General features: G+C 49.8%; 1 protein-coding gene across 1 annotated transcript; it reads left to right on the top strand.

The window, feature by feature from the left end:
* Nucleotides 1-387: 387 nt before the first annotated feature.
* Nucleotides 388-12,558, top strand: ABCF3 (ATP binding cassette subfamily F member 3). The gene is made up of 21 exons (XM_066347229.1): nt 388-549; nt 776-923; nt 1,064-1,143; nt 1,636-1,682; nt 1,904-2,001; nt 2,097-2,219; nt 2,380-2,646; nt 2,965-3,045; nt 3,139-3,198; nt 3,295-3,351; nt 3,464-3,486; nt 3,591-3,646; nt 3,760-3,960; nt 4,056-4,132; nt 7,181-7,225; nt 7,309-7,441; nt 9,613-9,701; nt 9,804-9,895; nt 10,105-10,237; nt 10,372-10,459; nt 10,548-12,558. Exons 1-21 carry the CDS (start codon nt 477-479, stop codon nt 10,704-10,706), a joined length of 2,130 nt encoding a protein of 709 aa, XP_066203326.1. The 5' UTR covers nt 388-476; the 3' UTR covers nt 10,707-12,558.
* Nucleotides 12,559-17,526: the final 4,968 nt, after the last annotated feature.

Below are 17,526 nucleotides of genomic sequence, written 5' to 3'. Positions count from 1 at the left end.
TGGCTGCACAGAACTGCGAAAGGGGCTTTTGACAATTCAGGGAGGAGCATGAATCAGCTACGGGAACTGACTCCAAAATGGACCTGGCTAGGTGCTCAAACTATTAAGGCCAATGTGCTTTATCAATTACCCGCTGAACCTTTGGTGTCTCGCGGCCTCATAAACCGCGAGTTCTCCGGCACACACACCCCGCCCCCATCCCCGTCCCCGGCCTTCTCCATCGTCACCTCCCAGAAGGTAGCGAAGACCGCACATGTGGCTAATTTTTCAGCGGAAAAGGCGGGGCGCAAGCGTAAAGAGCAGCACTTGCGCACGGTCCCTCCTCCATCCGGGTCAACCCGCCCACCGGGCTCTTTGCCTTTATTACGTCATCGTACGCATGCGCTTTGAAAGGAGGGACGCTCCAGGGAAGGACAGGGGGGTGGTCCTCGGCTGGGGTCTCATCGCGACTGCGCGGAAGGGAGTACGACTGGAACATGGCGACTTGCGCCGAAATCCTGCGGAGCGAGTTTCCCGAAATTGACGGACAGGTCTTTGACTACGTGACGGGTGAGCCCAACCGAATTAATACACTGGGGAGGCCGAAGTGGAAGTCGGGTGGGAAAGACTAAGGGAGGGCAGTGCCGGGGCCGCTGCTAGGCCTCTCCTCTGCGTGACCTCTTGTCCCGAGGGCGACTTGGATCTGGAGCCCGGACTGGGGTCGCGGTTCCGGGGCTAAACTTATTGTATGTCCACGCTACCCGGTATCTTCCTCGACCTGCCACGCCTGGCCCAGGCGTCTTGCACAGCGGCAGCGCGGACTTCGAGTCTGTGGATGACCTGGTGGAAGCTGTGGGGGAACTGTTGCAAGAGGTGTCCGGGGACAGCAAGGATGACGCGAGCATCAGAGCCGTGTGTCAGCGCATGTACAACACTTTGCGCCTGTACGTGCAAGGGCAGGGGGATTTGTGGGGAAGGTGGGAGGGAGGACGGTCAGGAGACAGGAGGTAAAGAAAGAAGGTCTGATGGCCTTAGATCTTTCTCCTCAACTCCTAACTCTGTGCTTTCCGTTCTTACTGTCAAGGGCTGAGCCACAGAGCCAGGGAAGCAGCCAGGTGCTGCTAGACGCCCCCATCCAGTTGTCAAAGATAACGGAGAACTACGGTGAGAGTGAGAAAAGATTGAACTAGCTACCCTCTCCTTTTTCTCAGCCTCCAGGCCCTAGCCAACTGCCTCCTGGAGCTCAGAACTACTGGTACCTCTTTTCCATAGGACAAGATTGTAGAAGCTAGTTGATGTCTTTACTGAAGGCAAAAGAGCCCATGATGAAGGGAGTAGGGTTGGAGGGTTCTCCAAGCTCTTGGCAATGGTAGGAAGCATATGGGCTTTGGAGCTGGACAAACTTGGGTTCACATCCCCAACCCCCATTTTTTGACTTACTAACCAACTGCATGCTCTTGTAAGAGTTGTTTATCTGCCCCAGCCTTGTGTCCTTAATCTGAAATATTTTTTTAAGTGCGGGGAGGAGGATCACTGTCTATCTTCAGTATTGTAAGGCTTTCCTGAAAATATCTGTGTCTGGTTTATTTTAGTTACTCAAAATACTAGTTTCCCTTCCCTCAGGGAGAAGGTGACTGCTTTTCTTATCACCTACAGACTGTGGCACCGACCTTCCAGGACTGCTGAAGAGGGAACAGTCCTCGGTGAGAAAGAAGAAAGGGAGGGGCTTGTTTATGGTTGGGGTCAGAGTTTACTGTTTCTAAATACTGGAAAGTTTTTCTGGGGGATTTCTGATCATGTCTTTCCCTGAGTCTTGAATTCTGTTCATCATGGGTAAATTGAGAAGGTTAACTTGAGGTGCTCTCTCCGGGGGTTCCTTTATGGCCTACACCCAAGGGTGAAATGGTTTTGTTTGGATCCTTAGACAGTGAATGCAAAGAAGCTAGAGAAGGCTGAGGCTCGACTAAAGGCAAAACAGGAGAAACGCTCGGAGAAGGATACACTCAAGACCAGCAACCCTATGTGAGTTTAGCAAGAAGGGTTAAGAGAGCAGAGCGGTCTCTACAGGGATGGAAGGGTGGTTCGGAGGGCCAAAGCCATCTATTTCTTCCTTTAAGAGTCTTGGAAGAGGCATCAGCCAGCCAGGCAGGCAGCAGAAAGGAGAGTCGGTTGGAGTCATCTGGCAAGAACAAATCCTATGATGTGCGAATTGAGAACTTTGATGTGTCTTTTGGCGATAGGTGAGGGAGTGGCAGTGGGGTACGTGTGATGTTTTTCTTTTATCAATTAAAGAACTTGGAGAGATGAAATGGGGCTAAAAATAATCTTAGGTTTCTGTTGTTAAACTTGCAGTACACCTATATCTAGAGCACCCTCTGTTTTCTCCTGACACCCCTGCAGGGTACTGCTGGCTGGTGCAGATGTGAACCTGGCATGGGGCCGTCGCTATGGGCTGGTGGGTCGCAATGGGCTGGGAAAGACGACCCTGCTGAAGATGCTGGCCACCCGGAGCCTGCGGGTTCCAGCCCATATCTCCCTGCTGCACGTAGAGCAGGAGGTTGCTGGAGACGACACCCCTGCGCTGCAGAGTGTGTTGGGGAGCGACACTGTGCGAGAAGACCTCTTGCAGCGAGAGCGGGAGCTCAGTGCCCAGATTGCTGCTGGCAGGTGAAGGCTTCAGGCTAAGAAGTAACTAGCAGCAGCTGGCCTTCATAAAGGACAGTATGCCTGCTCTACTGTCACAATCCATAATTTGCATGCCCAGTGAGCAGCAGAGCTTAGAACTTAACACTGAGAGGCTCTCAAGCCCTTGTTCTTCCACAGTGCCCAAGGCCCTCAATGCTGTGAGCACGTTCTTCCTGTATTCTGTTCTTGTCCCAGCCTCAAGGCAGCCAGTGGTCTGCTTTCCAACTGCATGGGGTGCAGGACATCCTCTTGGATTGCCCCTCCTCAGGCGGATTCCTCTCTCCCTCGTTTCAACCCTAGGGCTGAAGGCTCAGAAGCGGCACAGCTAGCAGAAGTCTATGCCAAGTTGGAGGAGATTGAGGCTGACAAGGCACCTGCCAGGTATTTAAAACTCCCCCTTCCTTTCTTCACATTTCACCTTTCCCTTCTGTTACCTGTTCCAGCTACTATAGTCTTCAACTTCTTTACTTCTAGAGCATCAGTCATTCTTGCTGGACTTGGCTTTACCCCTAAAATGCAGCAGCAGCCCACCCGGTGAGTGACCCTTACCATTCCTGACTGAATACTGTTGGCTTTGCCTTGCCCGTGCTGGTGAGCACCAACCTCTAATGCAGCTCCGTCTTTCTTTAGAGAGTTCTCAGGTGGCTGGAGGATGAGACTGGCCCTGGCCCGGGCCCTGTTTGCTAGGTGAGTCTTCTGGGCCTATGTATGGATACTATGGAGAATGGGCCTTGGCTCTGGGAGGTAGCAGTGAGTGTCTGGCGGAAAACCTCAAGCCTCACATTGTTCTTTTCCACAGGCCAGATCTTCTGCTGTTAGATGGTGAGTTTGAAATGGGGCACCCTAACTTCAGGCTGGGGAAAAGTGGCAACACTCATGTTCCTAATTCTCCAGCCCATCAATCCCAAATATGTCTACTTTTCCAGAACCCACAAACATGCTGGATGTAAGGGCCATCCTGTGGCTAGAGAACTACCTTCAGGTGAGTGCCTACAGGTGCTGGAGTAGGTCTGGGCAAAGTCTGCCTCCAGGACACCTAGGCCCTGGGAGCTGGTTGCCCCTGCAAACTGGGCCTGCTGTCCTGTGCCCCCTCAGACTTGGCCCTCCACAATTCTGGTTGTCTCCCACGACCGCAACTTCCTGAATGCCATAGCCACAGACATCATCCACCTGCACAGCCAGCGGCTAGATGGTTACCGGGGAGACTTTGAGACCTTTATCAAGAGCAAGCAGGAGCGGCTACTCAATCAGCAGCGTGAATATGAGGCACAGCAGCAGTATCGCCAGCATATCCAGGTGTGGGGCAGGCAGGGCTGAGGGACCCATCCCATGGGTATTAGAGTTGCAGGGAGTGAGGGAACCTGACCAGTGCCTGCACTCGCCACCTACAGGTTTTCATTGACCGGTTTCGCTACAATGCCAACAGAGCCTCTCAAGTACAGAGTAAACTCAAGATGCTGGAGAAACTGTGAGTACTGTCCTTGACTGGGCCCTGGCTCCTGTTCTCTTTCATTTCTTGCCTTATTTTGCAGGCCACCCCTTGCCCTCCCATTCTAGGCCTCCCCTTTTGTAGAAACCAACTTTAACCTCCTCTCCTGCAGGAAAGTAGAATGTTTTATGCTGCTCTCAGAGAATTAATCTTGCCCCAGGTCTAGGCAGTAATCTACTTTCTGTATATATTTGCTTAGGTTGAACATGTAATAGAAATGGAATCATAAAATGTGACCTTTGTATCTGGCTTCTTTTACTTAGCATAATATTTTTAGGGTCATTTATGTCATAGTCATATTAGTACTTCATTGCTTTTTATGACCAGATAATATTCCATTGTATGGATAATACCACATTTTGTTTATCAAGTCATAAATTGATGGACATATATAATAGATTTTCTGGCTTTTATGAATAATGCTGCTGTGAACATTTGTGTACAGGTTGTTGTGTGGACATTTTTTTTTTTTTAAGATTTTATTTATTCATTATAGAGAGGAGAGAGAGAAGGGGGGAGGAGCAGGAAGCATCAACTCCCATATGTGCCTTGACCAGGCAAGCCCAGGGTTTCGAACCGGCGACCTCAGCGTTTCCAGGTCGACGCTTTATCCCACTGCGCCACCACAAGTCAGGCCAACATTTGTTTTCTATTCTCTTGGGTACATATCTAGGAATGGAATTGCGAGATTCTATGATAATTTTGGTTTACTTTTTTTGTGTGTGAAAGGGACAAAGAGAGAGAGACAGATAGGGATAGACAGACAGGAAGGGAGAGTGATGAGAAGCATCAGTTCTTTGTAGCGGCACCTTAGTAGTTCATTGATTGCTTCCTCGTATGTGCCTTGACTGGGGTTCTATACCAGACAGAGTGACACAGAGTGACCCCTTGCTCAAGCCAGCCACCTTGGGCTCAAGCCCATGTGAGCCTTGCTCAAACCACTTGAGCCCGCGCTGAAGCTGTCAACTTCAGGGTTTCGAACCTGGGTTCTCCATGTCCCAGTCCAACACTATTCAGTGTCACCGCCTGGTCAGGCCCCTGTCTGTATTTACCAGTCTTTTTTTTTTTTTTTTTCTGTATTTTTCTGAAGCCGGAAACAGGGATAGACAGTCAGACAGACTCCCACATGCGCCCGACCGGGATCCACCTGGCACGCCCACCAGGGGGCGACGCTCTGCCCACCAGGGGGCGATGTTCTGCCCCTCCGGGGCATCGCTCTGTTGCAACCAGAGCCACTCTAGCGCCTGGGGCAGAGGCCAAGGAGCCATCCCCAGCGCTTGGGCCATCTTTGCTCCAGTGAAGCCTCGGCTGCGGGAGGGGAAGAGAGAGAGAGGAAGGAGAGGGGGAGGGGTGGAGAAGCAGATGGGTGCTTCTCCTGTGTGCCCTGGCCGGGAATCGAACCCGGGACTTCCGCACGCCAGGCCGACGCTCTACCACTGAGCCAACCGGCCAGGGCCCATTTACCAGTCTTTTTAATTTTGGCCATTCTGGTGGCTGTGACGTGTTATTCTGTTATAGTTTTGATTTGCGTTCCTTAATGACTAAGGATGGTGAGCTTTGAAGGTTTAATCTTGAAGCAGCCTTTCTTTTCTTTTTTTTAAAATTATTTTTATTTTTTATTCATTTTAGAAGAGAGAGAGAAAGAGAAGGAGGGAGGAGTAGAAACCATCAACTCCCTCCTATATGTGCCTTGACCAGGCAAGCCCAGGGGTTTTTTTTGAACCAGCAACCTCAGCGTTCCAGGTCGATGCTTGATCCACTGCGCCACCACAGGTCAGGCCTTGAAGCAGCCTTTCTAAAAGTGCTGGTGGTCCTGGCTGGTGTTCAGTGGATAGAGCATTAGCCCTGCATATGAATGTCCTGGGTTCAGTTCTGTTCAGGGCACACAGAAGAAGTGACCATCTCTGCTCCTTTCCACTTCCCTCTCTTCCTTCTCTCCCTCTTCCCCTTTCATAGCCATTGGCTTGATTGGTTCAAGCATGGACCTTGGGTGCTGAGGATAGCTCAGTTGGTCCGAGTGCCAGCCCCGGACGCTGAGGATGGCTCGGTTGGTCCGAGCATCAGTCCCAGGTGCTGAGGATAGCTTGGTTGGTTAGAGTGTCAGCCTCAGGCACTGAGGATAGCTCAGCTGATTCAAGAATCAGCCCCAGATAGGGGTTGCCAGGTGGATCCCTGTCACGGCGCATGTGGGAGTCTGTTTCACTATCTCCCCTCCTCTCACCATAAAGAGATCGATGGATAGATAGATGAATAGATGGATCAGATAGATAGATAGATAGATAGATAGTGGTAGGAGAGCCTAAAATTATAAGGCTTAGGATTTTGTGACATGGAAACATTATGTTAAGTAGGAGGACAAAAAGACAATCTTTTTTTTTTTTCTTTTCTTTTTTTGTATTTTTCTGAAGTTGGAAACGGGAGGCAGTCAGGCAGACTCTCGCATGCGCCCAACCAGGATCCACCCAGCACGCCCACCAGGGGGCGATGCTCTGCCCATCTGGGGCATTGCTCTGTTGCAACCAGAGCCATTCTACGCCTGAGGCAGAGGCCATGGAGCCATCCTCAGCACCCAGGCCAACTTTGCTCCAATGGAGCCTTGGCTGCGGGAGGGGAAGAGAGAGACAGAGAGGAAGGAGAGGGGGAGGGGTGGAGAAGCAGATGGGCGCTTCTCCTGTGTGCGCAGTGGATAAAGTGTCGACCTGGAAATGCTGAGGTCACCGGTTCGAAACCCTGGGCTTGCCTGGTCAAGGCACATATGGGAGTTGATGCTTCCTGCTCCTCCCCCCTTCTCTCTCTCTCTCCTCTCTCTCTAACTCTCTCTCTTCTCTCTCTCTCTCCTTTCTAAAAAATGAATAAAAGAAAAATAGCAGGAAAGAGTTCTCTGGACTCTCCTTTAAAAAAAAAATAATAATAATGTTATCTGGGTGTTGGGAGTACAAGCTATTTCTAAGTTTTCTCTGAACACAGATTACTTGTGTTATAGAACAGATAAAAGTCATAAATCTGGAGTGCCCCCTCTCTCCTCAGGCCAGAGCTGAAACCCGTGGAAAAGGAGTTGGAAGTAGTGATGAAGTGAGTGCAGGGCTGGAGGGGCTGGTGGAAAGCTCTTGTTTCTGGCCGCCCCAGTGCTCTTCACCCCACCTTCCCTCCCGCAGGTTCCCTGATGGCTTTGAGAAGTTCTCCCCACCAATTCTGCAACTAGATGAGGTGGATTTCTACTATGATCCTAAACATGTCATCTTCAGCCGTCTCTCCGTCTCTGCTGATCTTGAGTCTCGCATATGTGTGGTATGATTGCTGTTTCTCTGTTCCATGAGCTGGGACTCTCTCATCCCACTATGTGCTGTAGATTGGCCCAGATCCTCGGGCTACAGAGGCAAGAGGTCGCTGGAGCAGGAGTCCGGGCCTGAGCCAAGGACTCTGCTATACTTATACCGTCCTCATCCTCCAGCTTCTCGGGGCTGCCCTGTAGAGATGGCAGCCTAGCATGTTTTTTTTGTTTGTTTGTTTGTTTTTTATTCATTTTAGGGGGGGAGAGAGAGAGGAAGAGAGAGAGAGAGAAGGGGGAGGAGCAGGAAGCATCAACTCCCATATGTGCCTTGACCAAGCAAGCCAGGGTTTTGAACCGGCAACCTCAGTGTTTCCAGGTTGACGCTTTATCCACTGCGCCACCACAGGTCAGGCGGCAGCCTAGCATGTTTATTTTTTATTTATTTTATTTTTTGTATTTTTCTGAAGCTGGAAACAGGGAGAGACAGGCAGACTCCCGCATGTGCCCGACCAGTATCCACCCGGCACGCCCACCAGTGGGCGACGCTCTGCCCACCAGGGGGTGATGTTCTGCCCCTCTGGGGTGTCGCTCTGTTGCCACCAGAGCCACTCTAGCACCTGGGGCAGAGGCCAAGGAGCCATCCCCAGCGCCCGGGCCATCTTTGCTCCAATGGAGCCTGGGCTGCGGGAGGGGAAGAGAGAGACAGAGAGGAAGGAGAGGGGGAGGGGTGGAGAAGCAGATGGGCGCTTCTCCTGTGTGCCCTGGCCGGGAATCGAACCCGGGACTTCTGCACACCAGGCCGACGCTCTACCACTGAGCTAACCGGCCAGGGCTTAGCATGTTTAACTTTATGAATACTTAAAGCAGTATTTTTTTTTAAAACATTTTTACTTTTTTTACAGGGACAGAGAGAGGGATAGACAGACAGACAAGAACGGAGAGAGCGCCTGACCTGTGGTGGCACAGTGGATAAAGCATTGACCTGTAAATGCTGAGGTCACCGGTTCGAAACCCTGGGCTTGCCTGGTCAAGGCACATATGGGAGTTGATGCTTCCAGCTCCTCCCCCCCTTCTGTCTCTCCTCTGTCTCTCCCTCTCCTCTCTAAAATGAATAAAAAAAAAAAGAACGGAGAGAGATGAGAAGCATCAATCATCAGTTTTTTGTTGCGACACCTTAGTTGTTCATTGATTGCTTTCTCATATGTGCCTTGACCGTGGGCCTTCACCAGACCGAGTAACCCCTTGCTGGAGCCAGCGACCTTGGGTCCAAGCTGGTGAGCTTTGCTCAAACCAGATGAGCCCACACTCAAGCTGGCAACCTCGGGGTCTCGAACCTGGGTCCTCTGCATCCCAGTCTGATGCTCTATCCACTGCGCCACTGCCTGGTCAGGCTTAAAGCAGTATTTTATCGTACTTGTCTCAGCTCTGTGTTTTCTCAAACCATGAAACAGCATAGGCTTCAGGGTCAGACGTCAGAACCTGACTGCCATTTCCTAGCTTTGCTATTGAACAGCTTTCTCATCTTGAACATGGAGATAGCGTCTACCTCACTTGGTTAATGGGATAATTAAGTCTCACTTAGTAAGTACTTAGTATTGGGTTCTGTTTACCTAGTACCAGCACTTAGTAGGTACTAGCACTTAGTAGGTACTCAGGTGTTAGGTTCTCTTTACATCTTGACTACTTCCTTCATTTTTCTTGTTAGTTTTATTTATTTTTTTAATATTAAGTGAGAAGCGGGGAGGCAGAGACAGACTCCCGCATGCGCCTCAACTAGGATCCACCTGGCAAGCCCACTAGAGGGGATGCTCTGCTCATCTGGGGCCGTTGCTCAGCAACTGAGCTGTTTATTTTAGTGCCTAGGTGGAGGCCATGGAGCCATCTTTAGCGCCCAAGGCCAACTTGCTCAATCCAACCAAGGCTTGGCTGTAGGAGGAGGGGAGGAGGAGAGTTGGAGAAGCAGATGGTCGCTTCTCCTGTGTGCCCTGACTGGGAATTGAACCTGGGACTTCCACACCCCGGGCTGATGCTCTACCGCTGAGCCAAATGGCCAGGGCCACTTTTTAGTTTCTTAAAAATATTTTAGTTATTGAAAGAGTCATTGGGGCTACCTGAGTCCAATTCTCTTTTCCTTCTCTCCTGTGTCTCACACACACATTCTTTAAAGTTCTTATGTTTCTTCTTCCAGGTTGGGGAGAACGGGGCTGGGAAGTCGACCATGCTGAAGCTGCTTATGGGGGACCTAACACCTGTTCGGGGCATCAGACATGCTCACAGGTTGGGCCCATACCTTCACTCTCCAACTACTCACACACTTGCAGCTACACTTTTTATGGTCATGGCCTTTGATTCCCTCTTCCCCTTCATTTCTGCCTGCAGGAATCTGAAGATTGGCTATTTCAGCCAGCACCACGTGGAACAGCTGGACCTGAATGTCAGTGCTGTGGAACTGCTGTCACGCAAGTTTCCTGGTGTGTTAGGGATTGGAGTTGAGGGAAGAGGGCCAGGGCTGCTGCCTTCAGTTAGGCAGCTCAAGATGCTATCTTTTTGGGGAGGATGGGGGGTTATGCTGAGCAGCCCAACCAGGTCTAGGTATAAAGGACAGGGGCATTTGGAGGTGGGGCTGTTGGGGAGGGTGACGGGAGGGAGTAGGGCTGTGATGTGATGGGGTCTATTCCAGGGCGGCCTGAGGAGGAGTATCGCCACCAATTGGGCCGATACGGCATCTCTGGAGAGCTGGCCGTGCGCCCTGTGGCCAGTTTGTCTGGGGGCCAGAAGAGCCGGGTGGCCTTTGCTCAGATGACCATGCCCTGGTGAGGCCCCATGTTTCAGAGTTCTTGCCTTCGTCTGTTCCCCTCTTGCCTAGTAGAAAACGATCATCTTGTCTTAGTGTCAGAGCTTGTGGTTCCTCCCACCACCCGTAACCTCCCTGGGTTCTGCCTTCCAGCCCCAACTTCTACATTCTTGATGAACCCACAAACCACCTGGATATGGAAACGATTGAGGCGCTGGGCCGTGCTCTCAACAATTTTAGGGTGAGTGTGTCTTCATACTGCCTACTTTCCACAAGGCCACAGCACTCTTTAGGGACCCCCTCAGTGCCTCTGGTCTCCTGTTTTTCAGGGTGGCGTGATTCTGGTGTCTCACGATGAGCGCTTCATCAGGCTGGTGTGCCAAGAGTTGTGGGTGTGCGAAGGAGGCGGCGTCACCCGGGTCGAGGGGGGATTTGACCAGTACCGTGCCCTTCTCCAGGAACAGTTCCGCCGTGAGGGCTTCCTCTAGGCCCAGTAGGCTGAGGACTATGCTCAGGACATGGACTGGGCTCTCAGACCCCTGGGCCACTGTGTAGGCCACCATCTCCAGGCCGTGGACCTCCCCTGATTTGGGGGACAGCCTTATTCTCAAATCTCTCCTTATGACTGGAGCATCCTCTGCACAATCCAGGAAGCCTCATTTAAGGGTCTGTGAGGACTGGTCTTCTAAGTGGAAGGGGTGGAGGGTGGCCACTGGAGTCATACATTCCCCTCCACTGCCCCAGCTCTGACTGGGCCCCGAGTGGCTGCTATGTAAATTAAACAGCTCTGACTGGGCCCCGAGTGGCTGCTATGTAAATTAAATCTTCCTTGCCTCTTCTCTGCTGTTCTTTGGCAGGGCTGCAGCGTGCTAAGGGGTGTGAGCTCTCTGATTTGGCATTTTCCTGTGACATTTGTTTTATCACAAGGAGGAAGTGATGGCATCGCCAGCTTTGTCCCTGGAAAGAATCATCATTAGAGCTCTGGGTCACCTGGCTGACCTTGTGATGGGCGGGGCTGTTGGAGTGAAGGGCAGTGTTACGTCACTGCGGTGCTGGTCCCTGTGTCCTGGGCTCAGCTTCAGCTGCAGGGTCTCGGAGTCTGCCGTCTCAGCCTCACCACTTGGGAGAGTGAACTGGTTCTATAAACCTGCCGCTTTAGATGTGGTTTGTCAACTGCTTCCTCCCATGGTCTCTGGCCCAGGCTCACCCTGCTTCTCTGATCTGGACCTTCAGAAGGGGCTAAATAGAAATTGTCTTTGTCCCATTTTGCTTGGGTGATTTTATTTTCTTTATTTCTCCTCCAGCCATGCAGGATGGGCCTGAAGTAGGGAATTGAAAATGGGATCTAAAAAAAAAAAAAAGAAAATGGGATCTAATGGGAAGAAATAGAGCACTTTGTTTTCAAATTAAGCAGCCTTTAACAGGGGGATGTTTAACAGAGGTAATAGAATTTATAAATGTTTCTTGAGGGCTCAGCCACTGGATGTAATTGCTGTACAGAAGACACCAACAGACACTGCTTTGCTCTCAGTGATAATGGAGAAACCAGTCAACAGAAGGAACTTGCTGACGGTGGAGAATCAGTCACAAAGCTCAACCAATGAGTTTTAACTCAGCTGCTGAGGTTAATCACGGTGCAGGAGGCTGGGGGAGAGATACTTGCGTTGGAGTAAAGGACAGTAAAGACAGGAAGGCTCTGTTGGTGTACCTCAGAATAGGCAGTGATGGATGGATGAAGCCAGCAGAAGAGCCACTAATTGGCCTGCCTCCTCACCTTCGCTCCCTTTCAGAAGTCCAGAGATGTCCTTCCAACTGTGTCTGTGGCCAAATGCACCCTTACACTGCTGAGAGCTTTCTCACAGACCCCATCACTGCTGCCAACTTGAGACCTGCAGGTGGGCCAGCCGGGGTCGTCTGATGTATGGTCTTTTCCAGGCTCTTGGCCCCTTCACCCCTCACAAGCTCATGAGTCCCAATGTGAGTTCTCTCAACTCCTTAATGTTAGTGAGAGTGCAGCCGAAGGGTTCTGTGACACAGAATCTGCTGCTTTTGGAGGTAGGTGACTATACAAAGAGCATCAGAGTTGGAGTTGGGTCTGAGATCAAGTCTCAGCACTGTTGCTGTTGATTAGAAGGAGTTAGCAGAGTAAGAAATAGCTCAATAAGAGGTCACTTATCCTTTTGAACACCTCTGCTTGGTTGCTTTGTAGGATTGTGTTGAGAATTAGCTGACAAGCACATAATATGCACTCACAAAGTGATTGAACAGCCTCTGATTTGAAGAGCTATCGTGAGAAAAGTAGATTTTCTCTGAGTGACTCCAGAGGTAGACAAGTTTGGGCTCAAAGGAAGGAAAACTTTTTGAATAGCTCAATGCCTTCTGAGAATGAGTTCCCGGTCTCTGGGACTGTTCAGCCCTATTGGGCTCTAGAAAAGGACTCTCTTTCAGGTTGGCTTTCAATTCTGTGATTCAGTGAACAAAATGGGAAGATCCTGTATATAATGACAATACAGGCCTACACTGCAGTCCTCCAGAAATTGGGGTGAATAAATGGTAGTGTAGGATGAACTTTGGGAGATAGGAGGGGAGTTGACAGAAGACAGTTGTCCTGAGGGAAGATACAATATCAGCTTCATTCAGAAAACAGAGAGGAAAGAAATCTGATGTGCAATACAGACTGCCCATCACAGCAGTCACCCCTTTCATGCCATATTGGAAGCTGGTCTTTCCACAGCTGCTGATGCTGGAGCTGCCCACTGATGTCAGGCCTGACAGCCAAGGAACTGGCCAGGTTGAAAGTCCTCTACCTGCAGGATCTTCATTGAGGTCCTGGCCTCATTCTCAGGCCCCCTGGCTGGTCCCCAGTGGGAGGCAGAATGCAGAGGTGCCACTGTTCCCTTAGCACCAGTCTACAAGGCTTTCGAAGGTTCCAGTCAGAACTGTTTTTGTTTTGTTTTTTAAATTAAGGAAGGCAGAGAGACAGACTCTCACCTGCACTGGACTAAGATCCACCCAGCAAACCATCTACCAGGGATGCTCTGCCCATCTTGTGTTTGCCCTGTTGCTCAAGTAGCTGAGCTGTTTTAGCGCCTGAGGTGAGGCCCTGGAGCCATCCTCAGCGCCTGGGGTCAACTTTGCTTGAACCAGTCAAGCCATGGCTGTGGGAGGAAAAGAGAGGGGAGTGGGAGGGGTGGAGAAGCAGATGGTCGCTTCCTTGTGCCCTGACTGGGAATCGAACCCGGGACTTCCACACACTAGGCTGCCACTCCACCTGGAGCCACTGGCCAGGCCCTCAGAACTGTTTATTCCAATGTGGTGGTACTGTAGAGATTTGTTGGACATAGACAACATTTTGCTAAGTTCTCACTGGTTTCCAGGCAACTTTTAGCATGGGATAGGGGAGAAGGTACATTTGCCTTTGCTGGCCATGCCCCAGCTGAGTTTGTCATTTTATTTTATTTTTTATTATTTTTATTATTATTTTTTTTTACAGAGGCAGAGATAGACAAGGACAGACAGACAGGAACAGAGAGAGATGAGAAGCATCAATCATCAGTTTCTCGTTGCGCGTTGCGACTTCTTAGTTGTTCATTGATTGCTTTCTCACATGTGCCTTGACCGCGGGCCTTCAGCAGACCGAGTAACCCCCTGCTGGAGCCAGCGACCTTGGGTCTAAGCTGGTGAGCTCTTTGCTCAAGCCAGATGAGCCCGCGCTCAAGCTGGCGACCTCGGGGTCTCGAACCTGGGTCCTTCCACATCCCAGTCCGACGCTCTATCCACTGCACCACCACCTGGTCAGGCTGAGTTTGTCATTTTAGAATGTAATGTTCTAGTAAAAGCCATTCCCTATATGTCTGGCCCACCCACAGATGCACATTAAACACCCTCACCAGCATCATCAGCTCACGGCTCTGTACCAGCCTGAACATGCAGACTGGATGTCCTGACCTGTGGAAATCTCAGCAGGCTGCAGACTGGGTTCATAACCTGGCTGAAGGGCCTCTGGGCTTCCTGAGCCTGGAGTGATGGACTCCCCTCAACCCTACCTCCCTTCAAGTGGGCTTCATTGCACTTTGTGCTTCCCCGTTATAAGCTGCCTGCCATTATTAAAGTTGCCACTCTACTTTGCCTTGGTGGCCTACGAAGCTAGACTGTGGCTTGCTCATCTTTGTATCTTCTATGCCTGCCACAGGCTGATTTCCCTGGGAAACAGCATGGAGATACCAGCATGCAGGGTATTTATTTATTAGTGGAGCCCCTGGGACTAACACAGGTTGAGCAGAGGGACAAGTTGAGCAGCAATAAAGGCCTCAGTCAGCCCCACATTCTGGAGCTGGCTAGCCCTGGGGAATTGTCCTGAATTGAGGCGATGGCTCAGGCAGGCCTTTATTCTGCTGAGTTGATCAGTCTTGGAATGCTGGCTGCTACCAGAAGGAGATATGAAGCTCAGAGTGTCTTCTTCAGCTGAGACACTTACCCCAAAGAGTGATGGCTGAGGACTTCCTGCTGTCCGCAGCTAGGGCAACAAGTCTTTCCTTCCAGAAAGGGGTCTGGGCAGCTCATCACAGCATCGACAGTGCCTAGCACATAGGTAAGTGCCAGTAAAGATGCCAGAGAAATGAGCATTTGGGAAAAATTATTTGAGGAAAAGTAGAGAATGGAAGAAAAGAGCAAAACCAAGAAGCCAGCATGATGGCCATAACTAAAATCCAGTCCTAAGGGCATGGTCAGCATGGAGCAGGCGGAGAAGAGACTAAAGAGGGTGGTGTGTGCCTTCAGCAAGGGGTTTCCTGCTCTGCCCAAATGGGAGAGGACTTTTTCTGGGCCAAAGTCTTGAGTTTAGGAATATGAAAGACAATAAAGGGGACCTTTTTTGTTTTTAAACCTCTCAGATCCTTTCAAGACAATGCTAAGGAAATAATGACAATATCTATTGAGCTCTTATTGTATAACAGACCCTGTTGTAAGTCCTTTACCCACATTAAATCAGTCAATCTTCACAACTCAATTATTCCCACTTTATAGAAGAAGGTTGATGTAGTCAGTGGCAGGACTGGGGTGCGGGCCAGTCTGGTTCTGGAATGCAGCTCTTACCCGTCATGCTGCACTACAGCTCAGCGCCCGTGTGACCTGCTGAATAGTTGGAGTTCGTTCATCCGTCACTTAAAACTCATCAATTGCTTGAGGCAGGGGTAGGAGGAAGGGGATTTGAACAAGCTTCCCTCAGCAGATGTTGAGTAAGTACCTGGCTGATGAGTGATTACCTGGCATTGTCTGGCACGCTGGGTGTTCAGTGAAGTAGTTAAATTAATGACTAAAAACACATGGTATAGTGGAAAAATCCTGCGCTGGGATTAGCCCAGCCCTACCACTAATACCATCTTGGGCAGTCAACCTCTCCTGAGTAAATTATCCTTATCCATAAAATGGGCATAACCCAATTTGTCTGGCCTGCTGCTTTGGGTAGCTGGAAAGATTAAATGAGACAAAGCCTTGTGAAAGCTGAATAAAAATTTTTGTAAGCTGCCCTGGCCAGCTGGCTCAGTGGAGAAGAGCCTTTTCCTGGCATGTCAAGGTCACAGGTTCAGTCCCCAGTCAGGGCACATACGAGAAGCAACCAATGAGTGGAACTAAATGGAGCAACTCCTGGAACAAGTTGATGCCCACCCCCTCAAATCAATAGGAAAATTAAATTTTTTTGGTAAACTCTAAAGAGCTATGGATCCAAAAGATGTCTTTTCATGGATGAAGTGATAGGGCGGCAGCCTGGGGCTACCTCTGGAGACACACAGACCTGCACGTGTGCACACAAACGGTCCAGACCATCATCAAGATGACTGCCCAGGAGGGCCACTCAGCCTCATTTGTTGAGTCAGGAATCCCAAAGCATGCACGTAGGAGTGCAGCATGAGACTGCCTGGCACCTCTGAGCTGCATGGAGTAAGGCAGAAATCACCATGCAAATTAAGTCCATTCTAGTAATATATATAGGTCATGTCCTATTGGTAATTGTAGGTTTCTGGTTTTTTTAGGTTAAATAAATGGGTAGTTAGGAAGTGATTTCTGCTTTACTGTACATAGGCCTTGAAACCCAAAATTAGAATAAATATTTGTCAACCCATGCTACAGCATTTTTTTATTTTATTAAGTTTATTGGCCTGACCTGTGGTGGTGCAGTAGATAAAGTGCTGACCTGGAATGCTGAGGTTGCCAGATTGAAACCTCGGGCTTGCCTGGTCAATGCACATATGGGAAGTAACTACTATGAATTGCTTCCTGTTCCTCACCCTTCTCTTCTCACTTTTCTCCCCTCTTTCTCTCTCTCTCTCTCCTTTCTGAAAAAAAAAATCAATAAATCTTTAAAAATAAATAAAAATTAAATAACATTTGCCTGACATGTGGCGGCACAGTGGATAAGGCATTGACTTGGAATGCTGAGCTCGCCAGTTTGAAGCCCCAGGCTTGCCTGGTCAAGGCACATGCAGGAATCAACTTCGAGCTGATGTTTCCCGCTCCTATTGGCCTTGGCCTGTTGCTCAGTGGATAGAGCATCAGCCTAGTGTGTGGACATCCCAGGTTTGATCCTCGGTCAAGGTGCATATGAGAAGCGGCCATCTGCTTCTCTCTGACTCTCCTCCCCTTCTCTTTCCCTCTTGTTGCCAGTGGCTCAGCTGGTTCACCATCAGCCCCGGGCACTGAGGATAGCTTGTTTGATTCGAGCATCAGTCCCAGATGAGGGTTACTGGGTGGATCCTGGTCAGGGCACATGCACATGTGGGAGTCTATCTCTTTGTCTCCCCTCCTCTCACTTAAAAAAATTAATTGGGGTGACATTGGTTAATAAAATTATATAGGTTTCAGGTGTACAATTCTATAATACGTCACCTGGATATTGTATTGAGTGCTCATCATCCCAAGTCAAGTCTCCTTTCATCACCACTTGTTCCCCTTTACCCTCTTCTGCCTCCCCCATCTCCCTTGTCCTCTGGTCATCACCATACTGTTCTCTGTCTATGGGATTGCTCTAGCATTTTTAACACAAGGAGTACTTTCACAAATGTTCTCTTTTGGTCTTCTCCATAATCTGGTGTTAAGTAGCTCCTGTTGAGTTATTTCCATTTTATAGAACTGGAGCTTGAGTCAGAACAATGATAAGTGTCTTACTTAGGTTTAGATACCTATGTGCATGTAGAGATGGGGCAAGATCTGAGGTATCTGGGCCCCCAGCCTTCTTACCTCTCTCCAGATCACTATTCTCAATTTTGTTCCACATGTTTTCATACAATGGGTGATGTTCCTATGTCACAC

Source organism: Saccopteryx leptura, chromosome 8 (assembly GCF_036850995.1).
Source record: "Saccopteryx leptura isolate mSacLep1 chromosome 8, mSacLep1_pri_phased_curated, whole genome shotgun sequence".
Taxonomy (NCBI): Eukaryota; Metazoa; Chordata; class Mammalia; order Chiroptera; family Emballonuridae; genus Saccopteryx; species Saccopteryx leptura.
Note: the sequence above shows the minus strand (reverse complement) of the source record. Positions and strands in the feature narration are given on the sequence as shown.